General features: G+C 39.3%; 1 protein-coding gene across 21 annotated transcripts in view; it reads left to right on the top strand.

The window, feature by feature from the left end:
• SYTL2 (synaptotagmin like 2) overlaps window positions 1-11,994 on the top strand; it is a 156,792-nt gene extending 144,798 nt beyond the window's left edge. For all 21 annotated transcript variants that reach the window (XM_086678481.1, XM_086678484.1, XM_086678482.1 and 18 more), the window contains 7 exons: window positions 7-176; window positions 1,284-1,386; window positions 3,964-4,134; window positions 6,033-6,111; window positions 8,341-8,440; window positions 9,695-9,900; window positions 10,698-11,994. In XM_086678481.1, coding sequence (XP_086534607.1) covers window positions 7-176; window positions 1,284-1,386; window positions 3,964-4,134; window positions 6,033-6,111; window positions 8,341-8,440; window positions 9,695-9,900; window positions 10,698-10,843 — 975 coding nt within the window. In that variant the 3' untranslated portion in view covers window positions 10,844-11,994. The remainder of the gene's footprint in view (window positions 1-6; window positions 177-1,283; window positions 1,387-3,963; window positions 4,135-6,032; window positions 6,112-8,340; window positions 8,441-9,694; window positions 9,901-10,697) is intronic.
• Window positions 11,995-13,395: the final 1,401 nt, after the last annotated feature.

The raw sequence follows: 13,395 nt of genomic DNA, 5'->3' as shown, positions 1-13,395 counted from the left end.
TTTCAGGTGAGCGGCAGTGTGATGAGTGTTTACAGTGGAGACTTTGGCAATCTGGAAGTGAAAGGAAATATTCAGTTTGCAATCGACTATGTGGACTCATTGAAGGAGTTGCATGTCTTTGTGGCCCAGTGTAAAGACTTAGCAGCAGCAGATGTTAAAAAACAGCGCTCAGACCCGTAAGTACAATTTGAAGTAACTGTTTTAGTTATTCGTAATCTTGCAGAAACTGGCCAAGAAAGAAAGAAATTGAAGGGAGGGTATGTGTGTGACTGCATCAAAAAGAAATGTTTGACAAGAAAAGTTTGGGGGAAGTGCTGTTTTATTTACTTTATAAATTCATATGCCAAAGTTATTAAACTATAAAAATGTCAGAGAAGCACAAAATATTTCAAGTTGGAAGGGACCTTTGAGGCCATCTTGTCCCATTCATTCTTTTAACAGATAAGGAAATTAAGGCCAGAAAAGATAAGTGACCTATTTACATAAATTCAGAGAGTCAGCGGCAAAACTGGGAATAAGGGCTTAAACCCTAATCTGTTCCCATGACTCTCAAACTTCTCTAAAGTTAGGGGCATGTAGGGGCATACTTCAGAATGTTCAGTGGTGCAGGAACAGTTAAGATTCTAGACTGAGGTAGATTCTAAATTTAACTTCTATTTTACAGAAGAACTTTAGGGGGAATTACCAGCTTGTCTTTTAAATCAGAGGCTTAATTGATATTTCAGTTTATTTGCAAAAATTGAGTACATTCCTCACTTATCCTTATGCAGAAGTCAGATTCTTAATTATTTTGCTGGTATAAGCCTAATCCTTCATGCTTTTATTATAAAAACAATTGGGGCCAGTATACTTTTTTCCCCCATTGAATGTGGCTTGATTAGGTTGGTGCTAAGAGTAATTTTTGTTTTCAAAAGGCAGTAACAAAACTTTTTAAAAAATTCTGTAAGCACCAGTCTTTTCTTAATTGGAAACAAGCCAGTAAAATTAAGCACTACATTAGAGGTCTGTCCCCCACCACCCTCCATATCAGATAAGGCCAAAGAAAAAAGGAGTTCAGGAAATATCCTTTAAAAAATTTTAAAACAATTATGAAATGATCAATTCTGCTGCAATGTGTTTAAACGTTTAAGTATAAAAGACATTAGTGAGAACATTCATTTACTTATCACTTTTCTGAGTGTCATGAATTATTTCTGTCAATTACCAATGCATTTTTCAAAGTAGAGATAGAAACATGACTTTTATTTTCTCTGACCTTCTTGTCTTTCCGCTTCTCTTTTTAGATATGTAAAGGCCTATCTGTTACCAGACAAGGGCAAAATGGGCAAGAAGAAAACACTTGTAGTGAAGAAGACCTTGAATCCTGTGTATAATGAGATACTGCGGGTATCTATGAACTCTCTGTCTAGGAAAATCCTAAATAATGATGTGTCACTGTGATTATGTGTAAATAGCCATGTTGTCTAAAATTTTTTTAATGTGTGTTTATTTTTGAGAGAGAGGGACAAAGAGACAGAGTGTGAGCAGGGGAGGGGCAGAGAGAGCGGGAGACATAGAATCCGAAGCAGGCTCCAGGCTCTCAGCTGTCAGCACAGGGCCCAACTCAGGACTCCAACTCACTGAGATCATGACCTGATCCAAAGTCCAACGCTTAACCAACTGAGCCACCCAGGTGCCCCTAAATAGCCACGTCTTCTTGGGTAGTATCTCTACAAGTGAAGTCAGTCACGGGGAGAGAAAAAGGGAAGGAATAAACATTTTCTGACAAACTGCCTTGCATGAGACCATACACCTTGAATGTTGTTTGCGTTCTGTCATGCATTCTCTACATAGGCCACCAGGAGGATACTGCCTGCACCTCACGGATGAAGCAGGTGAAGCTTAGAGAAACAAAGGAAATTGCTCAAAGACACACAGCTGACAGAATTGAGCATCGTAAAAATGATTTACCAAGAGCATAATTCTGATCATGTTATTTCTCTGCTTAAAATCTTTTAGGATTCCCATTACCCTTAGCGGCAAGTCCATCCTTCTTAACACGTCACCAGTCCCTCCACAACCCAGGCTCCAGCCTCCTCTTTTCAATTTCAGAGTCTTTGCTCAGGTCACCCTGATTCCTTTCTGTTCTTTGGAGGAACTGACTACATTTTCTCATACTGCTGGACTTCCTGTTCCATCTGGCCAGAGGGCTCTTTCCCACATTCTATCCCTAACTACCTCCTACAGCCTTAAATGCCTCTTCCTATGAGAGGCTGTCCTTAACCCATCGGGCCACCTTGCGGTCTGCTGCCTCAGTCACCTTGTTCTATATTAGGCTTTGTTAACACTCAGCACTTGAACTGCTAGCCTCATTGTCTGCTTTCCCATTAAACTGTGAGTTCCAGGAGGGCAAGGTCCAACTCTGTGCCATTTATCAACTGTGCGTTTGGGCAAATGACTGAACCTGTCTGTGCTTCATATCTGCCAAAGGGAGACAATAAGAGTACCTACCTACTTCAGTAGGTGTGAACATTAAAAGAATTAATATATGCAAAGTGATTAGTATGTATTAAACACATGTTGACTCAATACAGTGTCTGAATAGGTACTCAAAAAATGTTTATTGGAAGGATAGATGGGTAGACAGATGAATAGAAAGTATACCTGCCTTGGGGCGCCTGGGTGGCGCAGTCGGTTAAGCGTCCGACTTCAGCCAGGTCACGATCTCGCGTGTCCGTGAGTTCGAGCCCCGCGTCAGGCTCTGGGCTGATGGCTCGGAGCCTGGAGCCTGTTTCCAATTCTGTGTCTCCCTCTCTCTCTGCCCCTCCCCCGTTCATGCTCTGTCTCTCTCTGTCCCAAAAATAAATAAAAAAACGTTGAAAAAAATTAAAAAAAAAAAAAAAAAAGAAAGTATACCTGCCTCAAATACCCATATTTCCCCCTACCCCAGACTGTATAATGTTGTCTTAGTCATGATAATTTGAAACTGGAAACAGAAGAAGTGTCATTCATTCCCTTTTTCTGAAAGGCTGTCCAACTATTTGATTATCCTCTGAGGAAAGAAGCAGAATTAAATTAATTTTCAGTCATCCATGGTCAATTTTTTATAGATTTTCTGTAGCCAGTTTTTAATTACAGTTTGACTGTGATATACCTCCATACCCTAGCTGTTTCTAGGTCAACTACTTCAACCCTATACTCAGGAAAAGCCACCTAATTTAAATGGTAAATTCAGAGAAAGACCAGCCTGCTACAACAAAAATGGACATTCAAGTAGTACATCATAAAACCAAATAGAGATTATTTTTAGGTCAGAAGTACTATTATCCCTCCCATGATTATATACAATCTAGGATTGATTACATCTTAGATGAAAAACTGTTAGGATGCCAGATATTTTCCACTTAACCATATGAATCAGGAAAAAGGAATTTAATTGAAAAGTACCTTGTCATTGCAGGATATCTATAGTGGGAGATGTTGTGTGTAAATGGGGGCAAGTGGTATATAGGAATTTTCTGTACTTTCTGTTCAGTTTTGCTATAAATCTACGACTGCTCTAAAAAATAGAGTCTATTAGAAAAAAAATACCTTGTCCTTAGGTAGAAAACAGACCACAGGATTAAACTTCATTAGCATTTTGAGACTGAATTGGACTTATGTTATATCTAGTTTGAACAAAAAAACATCCAGTAAAAAATGAATAATTGGCTTTCGTTTTTATAAAGCTATTACTGGCTATGATATTTGAACTGTGGTTTGCTTTTCCAGAAGCAGAAAGAAAATCAGCTTTTGTGAAAGATGGATTTAGCTCTTTGAAACAAGACACTTAGAATAAGATGACTTTGCAATATCTTTGAGACTTGAAACCTAGCAGATGAGAAAACCTGATCTGTACAGATGACTTTTCTCTTTATCTCTGTGTCATAACTTTGGCATAAAATAATATTATTCACCACTTTAATTTCCTTCTTTGATCTGCAGTATAAAGTCGAAAAGCAAATCTTAAAAACACAAAAGCTGAACCTGTCCGTTTGGCATCGAGATACATTTAAGCGCAATAGTTTTCTAGGGGAAGTGGAACTTGACTTGGAAACTTGGGACTGGGACAACAAACAGAATAAACAACTGAAGTGGTACCCTCTGAAGCGAAAGGTAAGTTCTGACGTTTTTGGTTTGTTGGTTGGTTTGGTGCCTGGCATGTAGGAGAAACTACTATAAACTGCATTTTAATTAATAACGGTTATCCCTTGTTTGGGATCATTATATCTTTCACTCTGTCCAATATGTCTCTTATGCCCTTTTAATGTATTTTCTGTTCTTTTTTTTTTTTTCTCCTCTCCAGAATTCAGGCTGGCTAGTTTCTGCTAACTTGTCTTTCCATTCAAATAATTTTCTTATCTGCTATGTCTAAAACACCCATCTTACAGGTTCTCAATCGTTATATTTTTCAGATTTATATTTTCATTTGATTTTTCATAGACCACTTCTCTCCTAAAATTCTCTATCTTAACATTATCCTCATGAACATATTAATCAAAGTTATTTAAAATATATATCTGAAAACCCAATATCCTAAACATTTGTATGTCTCTTTTATCTAATTTTTTATCTTAGTTTGGTCATTTGGTCCTTTGTCCTGGTATGCCTGTTCATTTTTTATTGTAAGCTAGACATTGTATATGAGAGTTCTAGGGATACTTTGAGAGGGTTTACTTTCGTTTCTGACACACAGAGTGGGGACAGAACACTTTGAGAACAAACTGACTAGAAGCTGGGTTTCAGTTTTCATGTGGTCTCATGTAGTTTTTGTTTGCTCAAATTCCTAGCCTATGGCCCTTCAGGGATTCCAAGTGAAAGCCTAGGGAAGTAGTTACCAGATTTTAGCATGCACCCCATTCACGTGAAGTACTTATTATAATACAGATTTCTGGGCCCTATTGCCAGGGTTTCTGATTTAGTAACATCTGGGCCCAAGTTTCTAGCCATGGCTGGTTGCTGATACAGCGTCTTGCCTGGGGACCATACTTTGACAACCACTGATCTAGAGTATGTCTAAGGCTATTCCTTTCTATTATGCTCTAGTTTGGCACTACTTAAAAATCAGCTGATGCCTCAAAGTGAAAAGCAACAAATGTCAGACTCAAAGATGTTCTCCATTTGAGTCGTGATAATAATTCATTAATTCTTTCAAATAAATTTGTTTAATCCAGTTTTTTTTTTATTGTTCCCAGTGTGAGGGTTGGTATGATCTCAGCTGGAAGTGATGAATATCAATAGTAGAAATCATTGTTCAGCATCTCCATAATAAACCACTTGTGCTTAAGAAATGGTTCCCAAATATTGCATCAAAATCACCTGGAGCACTGATTTCTAGTCTTACCCAAGACTCACTGGGTGTGAATTCCTTAGAAGATGTCAAAAGCTTTTCATTTTAAACTAACCCTTAGGTTTCTGATGCATAGCTATGTTTTGGCAATAAGGCTCTAAAGGACCAGAATTTGAAAGTGAAACCAGCTCTCTTATACTTGAAAATAATAGATACACATTTTAAAATTATTGTCCAGTCTTTGTTATTCTTACAGACATCAAACCATGTGATCTGAAATGATCAGGTTAATGCAGCTTTGGAAATGTAATGTTTGGATTTTCTTCCCCCAGACTTTCCCCACACTCTTCTTACTCAAAGAAAGAGTAACTCAAATAAATAGTTTTATGTCTGACTGGGTGACCAACAAAATTTATGTGCTTTTATAAAAAAGCATCCCAGAACATTTCTTCTCTCTCCAAGAAAGCCATTCTGATTTCTTTACTATCTCTGAGACTAAAGGCCTTGAGATATTTTCTGGGTACCAAGCAAGTCTTTCCAAGATACACAGTATGGCTTTCCCAGATATAAAAGCAAGAGTTTAGCTTTGATGGAAATGTTAATTCAGGGCACTCATGGGTGATACATACTCACAGAAACGGGCATTTGTTGTCTTATAACACAATATCAACAGAGTAAAATAGTTTGTGTCTCACACTTACTGACAGTGTCCTTCATTTTCCAGACAGCACCAGTTGCCCTTGAAGCAGAAAACAGAGGTGAAATGAAGTTAGCTCTCCAGTATGTTCCAGATCCAATTCCTGGTATGTAATGATTTTCCATCCAGATTTATGTCCTTTCCCGATCCCTTCCCTCTCCAAGGATTTCTTTGAACTCTGTGATATTTTCAAAGGTGAAACCCTAGGCAAAATTATTAACTAAGTAATTATATGGACCAGATGAGTCAATTTATAGTTGATAATTCTTTATTGTGGTAAAAACACATAATATAAAATTTATCATCTTAACCATTTTGAAGTGTACCTTTTGTAGGATTAAGCATATTCACATTGTTATAAAGCAGATCTCTAGACCTTTTTTCATCTTGCATATCTGAAACTCTGTACCCTTTAAACTTCAGCCTCACCATGTCCTTCTCCCAGCCCCTGATAACCACCATTCTACCTTCTGGTTCCATGGAAAAAAAAAATGTTCAGTTTCCAAAATTCTCTAGTTTACAATCCTTGTTTGAACTATCACCTCACTCTCCAAAAGTTTTTTTTTTTTTTTTATTGTTCCCAGTGTGAGGGTTGGTATGATCTCAGCTGGAAGTGATGAATATCAATAGTAGAAATCATTGTTTAGCATCTCCATAATAAACCACTTATGCTTAAGAAATGGTTCCCAAATATTGCATCAAAATCACCTAGAGCACTGATTTCTAGTCTTACCCAAGACTTACTGGGTGTATCTGCACAGTGTGGATGGCCTTTCCTGTGTTCAGAATGGAGCCTGGGTGTTCCTCACAGGCAAGAATTAGACAAATTCATATGGAGCCCTTAGGAAGTAAGAGTGTATTGGTTCCCCATTCTTAAGGTCTCAGCAGGACTGAAAGCTTTTTCCTCAAGATTCCTAATTGCATCCTTGATGTTAGGGCCTCAGGTCTCCAGCCCAGTTAAGGAGCAAGAGACTAGCAAGAAATGAATGCCTGCCATTACTTCCTAAGCAAGTTCCCCAAGTTTTTCTCCTTAAGAATCTGTATAAATGTTATGACTGAAATCAGAGGTTGCAACTCAACTGCTTTCAGTAACCAGGCAGTGAAACCAGTGGCATGAAAGAAATCTTGGATGGTAAGGGCAGTGATTGAACTAGAAAAAGCATTCTAATTCGGTTAAAAAAAAAAAAAAAAAAAAGAATTGGAGGGCAAGTAAAAGATATCTTTAGGTCCATATGGCTGCCAAACCACCGTCTTGTTACTTCTGGATCTTCCTAAAAGGCAGATTTTTAAAATATATAATTTCTATCCTATCATTTATGGTCCACATGCATAGAAATTCTGCCAGTCTGTTTTCCACCACTATCATTTCTTGGTGGGAGCAGGGGGCAAAGGAGATGATGTTTTGTGGTGGGCTCCACCTTCTCTGATTTTTTGTTCATGTAGTTTCTCTTCTCTGGAGTGGCTTCCTCTCTCAACCTATCCAAGTCTTAGATGAAGCCCCATCTTCTCCATAAAGCTTTTCCTGGCTATATGCATTCACCCTCGTTGAGCACATCATCACCTAGAACATTATAGTAATAACTTGGCATTTCATTCTGTATTACATTTTTATAGTTTTTATTTGAATTACTCTTTTTAAGTGTAAACATTTCCCGAGGACATAGATTTCTTATGTTCCTTGTATCCAATGATATTACTAGCATAGGGCTGAGCATATAATAAATGCTCATTAAATTCCTGTTGGTTAATTAGGTTAACCCATTCAGAAAAATATGGTAGCAGTCCTCTGTCCATGTGCACCCAGCCTAGCCAACAACTAAAGAGTAAGCCAACTTCTCAGAATTCCCTGGCCATAACCCTAGTTATTATGTGTGTGTACGCAATATTGTCACAAAGTGTGTAACCACATTTAACAAGAAAAGTGGCTGTACTTAGCCAGTACCTGTTTTGTTTACTTTATACTCATTATGTTTCAAATGCCTCCCATTAACAATATTTGAAAGGAATATGCATTTCATTGAGATGTTTTGAATATAACTGTAAATGGATGATTTATATACCTGATCTCTATAATTTATCTTGAAACAAGCCAAACCCAGAAATAATGATGTAGTACTCTGTACTTGGAATCAATATGAATTATTTGCATAGAGTTATCTGAGCTCAGTGCAGCCAGACTAGGGAAGATTTAGTTAAGAATGTATAAATTTAGCCAATTAGGATCATATCATCAAGCTCTAGCTAGCATCACTGTTCCAGACTGCATCTTTGGATGCAGTATTGCCAAGAGAGGAATGGCAGTGAAATTTTCTTTTCTGCCCTTTTTCAATTATAGGTAAAAAGCTTCCTACAACTGGAGAAGTGCACATCTGGGTGAAGGAATGTCTCGATCTACCTCTGCTAAGGGGCAACCATCTAAATTCTTTTGTTAAATGGTAACAGCATTGATAACTCTGCCTCTCTCATCTCTACCATAGCCCAGCCTTTGCTGGTTGGTTTCAAGCCTCCATACCTGTGATGCTGAAACTCATCATTCATGGTTTGAAATGAAATAACTTAGGACAGCGGCAACACATTCTGGAAGGACCTGTGACATGAACCCCTAATTTGAGTTTTTAAGTGGCAAACTTTTTTCTCTGTTATACATGTAAATGCCTGGCATCAAGTCAGCAGTGTCTAAACAGCTATTAGTGTGCTCTCTTAGCCCCCCTGACTGATTTTATCTATACCTATTCTTTCAGAAGACCAGTTGTAGCTGTTTAAGTTTATATGACATTATTTGTGACTTTCTCTCTATATATTATTCATAGATGTCAGCTGGTAAGATTTTTCAGCTCAGGGCAGTCTCTCATTCTGAGACAACTTTCAGACCTTCTTGTATTTATAAGAGGTATGGTAGGTTAAAAACAGAAAAGAGATAATCAGGACTAGATCATATTTCCAAATTTTAAAGGAATCCTCAAGCAATTGCTACCATGTTAAGCACTTACTAATTGAAAGCACTGAACTAAGTTGTTTGCTTCATATGTAATTATAACATTAACCTTATGAATTAGGTATCACCATTCTCATTTTAAAGATGAAGCAAGTGAGAGATTAAGTGACTTTTCCTACAATACACAACCAATAAATGGCAGAGTCAGGATTCAAAGCAAGTCTGGTCCACTGTAATGAAGAGTAATGAAGAGTACCTCCATTAGGATGCTGCCACCACTGCCACCACCACCATGACCACCCCCACCATGACCACCACAACCACCATCACCACCCCCATCATCATTGCCATCACCACCACGACCACCACCACCACTACCACCACCATGACAACCACCACCATCCCCCACCACCATGACCACTACCACCATCCCCATAATATTCTCCAACACCACCACAACTACCATCACCACCATGACCACCCCCACCATGACCACCACAACCACCATCACCATCCCCATCCCCATCCCCATCATCATCTCCATCACCACCACGGCCACCACCACCATCACCACCACCATGACCACCACCATCATCCCCACCACCACCATCACCATCGCCACCACCACTGCCTCTCTACACTCTTTTTTTCTTCTATATCCTTCTGCCAGTCTTCACTAGCTGTGTTGAAGTACACTTAAGGTGTAAATGTTCACCATCTTAGTAAAATGCTTTCACAATGATTTCTTTTGTAGTATCATCCTTCCAGATACAAGTAGGAAAAGTCGCCAAAAGACAAGAGCTGTAGGGAAAACCACCAACCCTGTCTTCAACCACACCATGGTGTATGATGGTTTCAGGCCTGAAGATCTGACAGAAGCCTGTGTAGAGCTTACTGTCTGGGACCATTACAAATTAACCAACCAGTTTTTGGGAGGTCTTCGGATTGGCTTTGGAACAGGTAATGTCTGTTACGTTTTTAATTCTCTATGAGCCAAGTGCTTCTGGAGACAGTAGAGGTTTGTCTGCTTGTTGCTTTGCTTCTTCCTTATGAAAACAGATATTCTATTTCTGTTAAGTGTAATGAAATGAATGAATGAAGGAATGTCAGGCTGTATGCCAAGGGCTCTAGATATGAAGATTAACAGGATGTAGTGTCTGTCCACACAGAGCTTAAGTTAGAGTATGTGGGGGGTTACAGAAAATCCTTCATCACTACTCTTCCCTGAAAAACATTTATATCCTTTTATGACTAAAAGGATGCTTTAAATAATGATAGCAATTAACATTTGTGGAGCAGTAGTCACTGCACTGAGTGCTTTGATTATATTATTTCATTTAATCCTCACAGAAATTCTATGAGTCGTTACTATGTTATCTCCAGAGGAACTGATGTTCTAAGAAATGAAGTAACAGAGCTAATAAGCATCAGAGCCAAGATTCAAAGTCGAGTCTCTTAGACACAAAACCCCAAACCACACTTCCTTAGAGATTATCTAGTGTCACCTCCATCCCAGTGCCAGGCCTCTTTCCTACTACCCCACTATGTCCCTGACAGATTGTCAGCTAGCTCAGGTGACTAAACAGCTCTTTCTTCGATTGAGCCCCAGATTTGCCCTCCTGGTGATATGAAAACGCTTCCTAGCTGTCTTCCACTGGTGATTATAATGAGGGAATGACCTTCCTCGCCGCCTCCAAAGAACAATTCCTTTCTAAATGCAAAGCTTCCTTTCTCTGCCCACCCCCACCCCCCACCAGGTAAAAGCTATGGCACTGAAGTGGATTGGATGGACTCTACTTCAGAGGAAGTTGCTCTCTGGGAAAAGATGGTGAATTCCCCCAATACTTGGATTGAAGCAACCCTGCCTCTCAGAATGCTATTAATTGCCAAGATTTCAAAATGAACTCAGCATCCACTGGCTCCTCCACTAAAAACCACTAAACAGGTGGAATCTGATCTTGAAAATCTGACTGTGTGGACAGAGTTCTCACCTGCTACCTATTTCCACTAACAGATGCCACACAGCATGTTCAAGTCAACCTGCATGTGCTTCTTTGGTTACAAGGCCCAAGAGATTTAAATAATAATAAACAGTGTAACTTATTTGTGCCCTCAACATTAAAGAAGATATTTGAGAAAGCTAGCAAAATCAAATGGTACTGAGGCTTCAGGGAAAACGCTTTCAAAAAATATTACATATGGGGTGATGTTAATGAGCAACATTTTCTAGTTTGCTGTTGTGTTTCACACCACAATTTTGTGCAACATTTCAGAAGGCCTGCTTCTCGGTGGTTGAAAACCCTTGCAGGAACTGAAAATGTACAGTTTTTGTAAAAGAGGGACAGAAAAACACTCCTATAAGAAGTAGGGAGGGGGGGAAATATCAGTGATGATAAATAATTTGACCATAAGAAACCGATATACTCTATAATCTCTATTATGATATGGAATTCCGTGTTAGGGACTTGAGACTGAATTTATTGCATGTATTTCTTTCTGCCTTTGAAACTGCTTTCCACCCGGCCCCCAATGTCAAAGTCTCAGATGTGCTTTGGTGCCACCTCCTGGCTCATAGGTGGAATTCAGTTTTTGGCTTAATTTTCTCCCAAGCTCTCAACCCTGTATTTTGTCATAGACTACGTGAAAAAACCAAAAACCTTGCATATATAAGATTCTGTTTTTCCTGTAACTCTACTATATGAAATTAGCATGAGAGTGGTCACAGGCATGTTTTGCAACAAAGTTTTAATTAGAATGTAAATTGTTAAACTTTGCTTCCTATGTGTAATTTTCATACAGTATTTTGTAAAAACCCTTAGAAGAAATTATGATATGATTTAATTGTGTTGTCAAGTTAACTAGCTTCTTATTTTAAATGAGATACTTCATGTTAGAAGTCCTAAAATCTTAAATTCGCAGCAAGGCTAAAGAATTGGTAAGCTAATATTTCTCGAGTCTTTACTGTAACTCTGGACATCATTTCCTCCGAGTGAGATGCTTTGACCACGTTTTTGAAAGTGGAAGTTTTTCTTTTAAAGAAGTAGTTGAAAAGCATTGAAGATAGGTTAATATTTATTTTTGAAAAGTTTTCCACAGAGACATTTTTTGGGTCATTTTAGGATATAAAGTATGACTCCTCCTTAGGACCCAACTTGCTTGCCTTTCTCAAAACAAGCACTGTAGGTTAGGCGGGTCTGGATGGTCAGGAGTGTGAAACCTTACGACAGGTGTCTAGGAAACATCACTGAAAATGACTAGTGTGCTTGTCTCCTCTGAACAGATGTTAGAACCTCTATCCACTTGAAACACGTGAGAAACTTCTGCCCAGTAAGAGTGGCTAACTTAGAACCCCCTTCCCATGGTCTCTCAAGGTCTTTTAGGGAGATGTGTAGTCTAGCTCTATTTCCTGATCCTGCTCTGACCACAAGGAGAGGCACGAGCTGAGTGGAGGCACAGCTCCCAGGTCGAAAGTACAGATCCTGTTCCAGCTCCTGCAGCTTCATGGGGCCAGCTCTTTCTCAGCCCTTCTTTCACCTGCTCAGCCACCTCCCAGCAGCCAGCCAGCTCTGAAACACTGTGATTGGTTCTAGTGTCTCCCTATCTAGGACTGGGACTGCCTGCCTCCTCCTATTCTCAGATCCCTGACCTGCAAAACACCAGAGTGGTCAGTAGAAGCACCTTTGGTATCCAAATGATCTGGGTTTGAATTCTGGCTCTACCACTCAGGGTGACATGGGGTAACTTGTTCAACCTCTCTGTGCCTTCGTTTCTTTGTTCCCTGCAAACTATAAAATGTATATACTAATGCCTACCTTTCAAGAATATTGTTAGAATTAAATGGGAGAAGATGTACAAGTGCCTAGTACTGTGCAGGTTATATAGAAGAACTCTGGAGATAGTAGATTCAAAAAAAGAGACATTAAAAGACTTACAGGCAAGTGGAGGGGACTCATTGGTCACCACTAGGGAGAGCATCAGCCCAGTTTTAGGCTTTGAACTTCTGGGGAGGAAATAAATTGGATAATTTCAGGATCAAAGGTAGGTGGGGGGAAAAATGTTAGAGCAAGGAAAACAACCATGGCAGAGAGGAGCCTAGAGTCATTATTACTAAATGGAAGTTCTCTCAGAAAAGAGATGGTGTCTAATTTATTAATGTATACTTAGCCTCTAGCACCACACTATACCTAGTAGCTGTTTGTTGAGTAAATAGGTAAATGAATATTGATTAGGGTCTTGTGAGATTCTTAGACTTGACAAGTTATCTATGGACTTAGTTTTTTAAAATAATTTTGGGCGCCTGGGTGGCGCAGTCGGTTAAGCGTCCGACTTCAGCCAGGTCACGATCTCGCGGTCCGTGAGTTCGAGCCCCACGTCGGGCTCTGGGCTGATGGCTCGGAGCCTGGAGCCTGTTTCCGATTCTGTGTCTCCCTCTCTCTCTGCCCCTCCCCCGTTCAT

Source organism: Puma concolor, chromosome D1 (assembly GCF_028749965.1).
Source record: "Puma concolor isolate L17-30 chromosome D1, mPumCon1.1.hap2, whole genome shotgun sequence".
Taxonomy (NCBI): Eukaryota; Metazoa; Chordata; class Mammalia; order Carnivora; family Felidae; genus Puma; species Puma concolor.
The sequence above is the reverse complement of the archived record's forward strand: the minus strand, read 5'-3'. Positions and strand labels throughout refer to the sequence as shown.